The sequence below is a fragment of the Gavialis gangeticus genome, unplaced genomic scaffold, assembly GCF_001723915.1.
Source record: "Gavialis gangeticus isolate Ggan-Ray unplaced genomic scaffold, GavGan_comp1, whole genome shotgun sequence".
NCBI classification, from domain to species: domain Eukaryota; kingdom Metazoa; phylum Chordata; order Crocodylia; family Gavialidae; genus Gavialis; species Gavialis gangeticus.
In genome coordinates, this window is record NW_017729032.1 from 194409032 (window position 1) to 194411050 (window position 2019).

A 2019-nucleotide genomic window follows, 5' to 3' on the forward strand; every position below is an offset into this window, starting at 1 on the left:
GTTAACTATGAGGTGAAAAAAATGCTTTAAAGTTGTTTCTAACATAAACTATTTTTTTGACTAGGTAGGAGAACACCAAAAGAAGAACTTGCTGTCACAACATACAATTATTTCTAACTGTGAGCATAACATTATTCCTGGCTATGCTATCACAGAACAGAGCCAATACTAGTATCCAAGTCCTTTCATTGATTTTAAAACAGAGCACATCAAGGACAAGTGTACAACAGGGGATGCATATCCCATTATGCAGTAATGGATATTATGAAAGGTTGCTTCATTACCTTTAGAGGATGAGTGGCTGGTTTTTCCTTATATAAAAGATGCCCTCTAGACAAAATCCCTTCCACATTCGGCTGTTTATCTTGAACTGCTGCTTCTGTTTCCTGGAAAACAAAAACACACACTGTGTATATTAGCCATAGAACGATCAATTAAAATCACAAAATATTAAATCTCCATAGGCAGCTGCATACGCCCAATAGATTAGTTTCTGTTTGGGATGCAGACTTACAGAAGTAGCAACCATGGACAAATGGGGTCAATGAAAAATAAAAGGGGATAAAAAAAGAATAAAATAAACCAGTACGTCCTGTCAGGCATGAAGGTCCCAATAAAACTAGTATAAAAACCAGCATAAATTCACAATAGGAAGAACAGGCATCTGAAATCTCTTTCAAACTGCCTCATTGCCCTATTTTACATTAAAAAATATTGGGAACTAGTAGAAGGAATATCTTATCCCTACCATAGAGGACACCTTGCTCATTTGATGAAGTGCTGTTGAGTAATTTATGCAAGTCTCTCAACATTTTATAATGCAACGTTCAAACTTGGTAAAACCAAAACAGCTGACTAAAAACAGAACTCCTAAAACCATATTGAGGCATCTGTTATTAGAGAGAAGGAAGAGGAGTACTGAATTCACAAAAAATTCCACATTTTCAGGTTTTCTAAAGGCTTCCAAGTTGTCTATGAAAATATGCACTAGGTGGAACACTGCACATAGGTAGTTTAAAAGCACACAAAATCCTTTGAAGTTTGAACTAAAAAGAAGGTGAAGAAAAGAAATTTTGCACACAGTGTGAAATATGTGGGCTCCATTCTTCAATTTGAAGAGAGTAACAAATGAGATAGAAAAATGGAGCAATATCTGAGAGATCCAACTGAGTTTAGGGATTTTTTCTTCTCCTTTCTCCCTCTAATCTGTAGTTTGGGTAAACTTTAGCTTGCCCAAATGGGTTTCTATTTTCTGCTTGCAATACCAGCGGCCATCCGATGACTCTCCATCTTTATTTTCTGCCCACAATGTAAGTCATCATTACTTTGACAGCAGACAAAATTGTATGCCAAGCTCTTCGCTGTTTAGATGGCTCAGCCACCTCATTTCATTGATGGAAATCTGTAAAACGCTACTACTTTTTCCTTTGGTCTGCATTCCACTTGTTCAAATCAATGTCATTCTTCACCTCAAAGGACTATATTCTGTCTCAGTTTTAAACTATCACTAGAAAAGGAATCTAAAATGCTTTCTTGAAATTCTGTATGCAAAACTTTTGGAACAGTACAGTAAAATTACCCTTTATGTCCAGAAATCCACAGCTTTCTAAAAGTTGTTTATCAATCCAAAATAAGACAAAACTTGTCAAGTTTCTTGCAGGGCTATTTTAAATACTTGCATGCAATTGATTCTGGTTATCTATTTGCAATTTTAATGAAAGATTACAAAGATTCTTGCTCTGAAATTATGGCTGATTTATTTTTGCCACACATCACTATATCTCCCTCTCATTTCCTTCACCTTCTTTCCCCCTAAATGTAAGAATTCCTACCCTTTTTGACACAACATTAGTCCAATCTCATAATTCTTAAACCTCAGAGAATGGAAGAACAATTATCAAAGGGAATTTTAGTAAGGAAAGGTATTTCTTCATGTTATATTTTTGTGTGCGCGCATCTATGGATATATACAACATGAAAGAAATTCTGTAACATGAACAGAAATTAGAAATAAGCAGG

The 2019-nt window shown here is 35.3% G+C and overlaps 1 protein-coding gene across 1 annotated transcript in view; it reads right to left on the reverse strand.

The window, feature by feature from the left end:
• DMD (dystrophin) overlaps positions 1-2019 on the reverse strand; it is a 2221918-nt gene that overhangs the window by 871014 nt on the left and 1348885 nt on the right. Inside the window, exon 47 of the mRNA XM_019523954.1 lies at positions 285-386. Coding sequence (XP_019379499.1) covers positions 285-386 — 102 coding nt within the window. The remainder of the gene's footprint in view (positions 1-284; positions 387-2019) is intronic.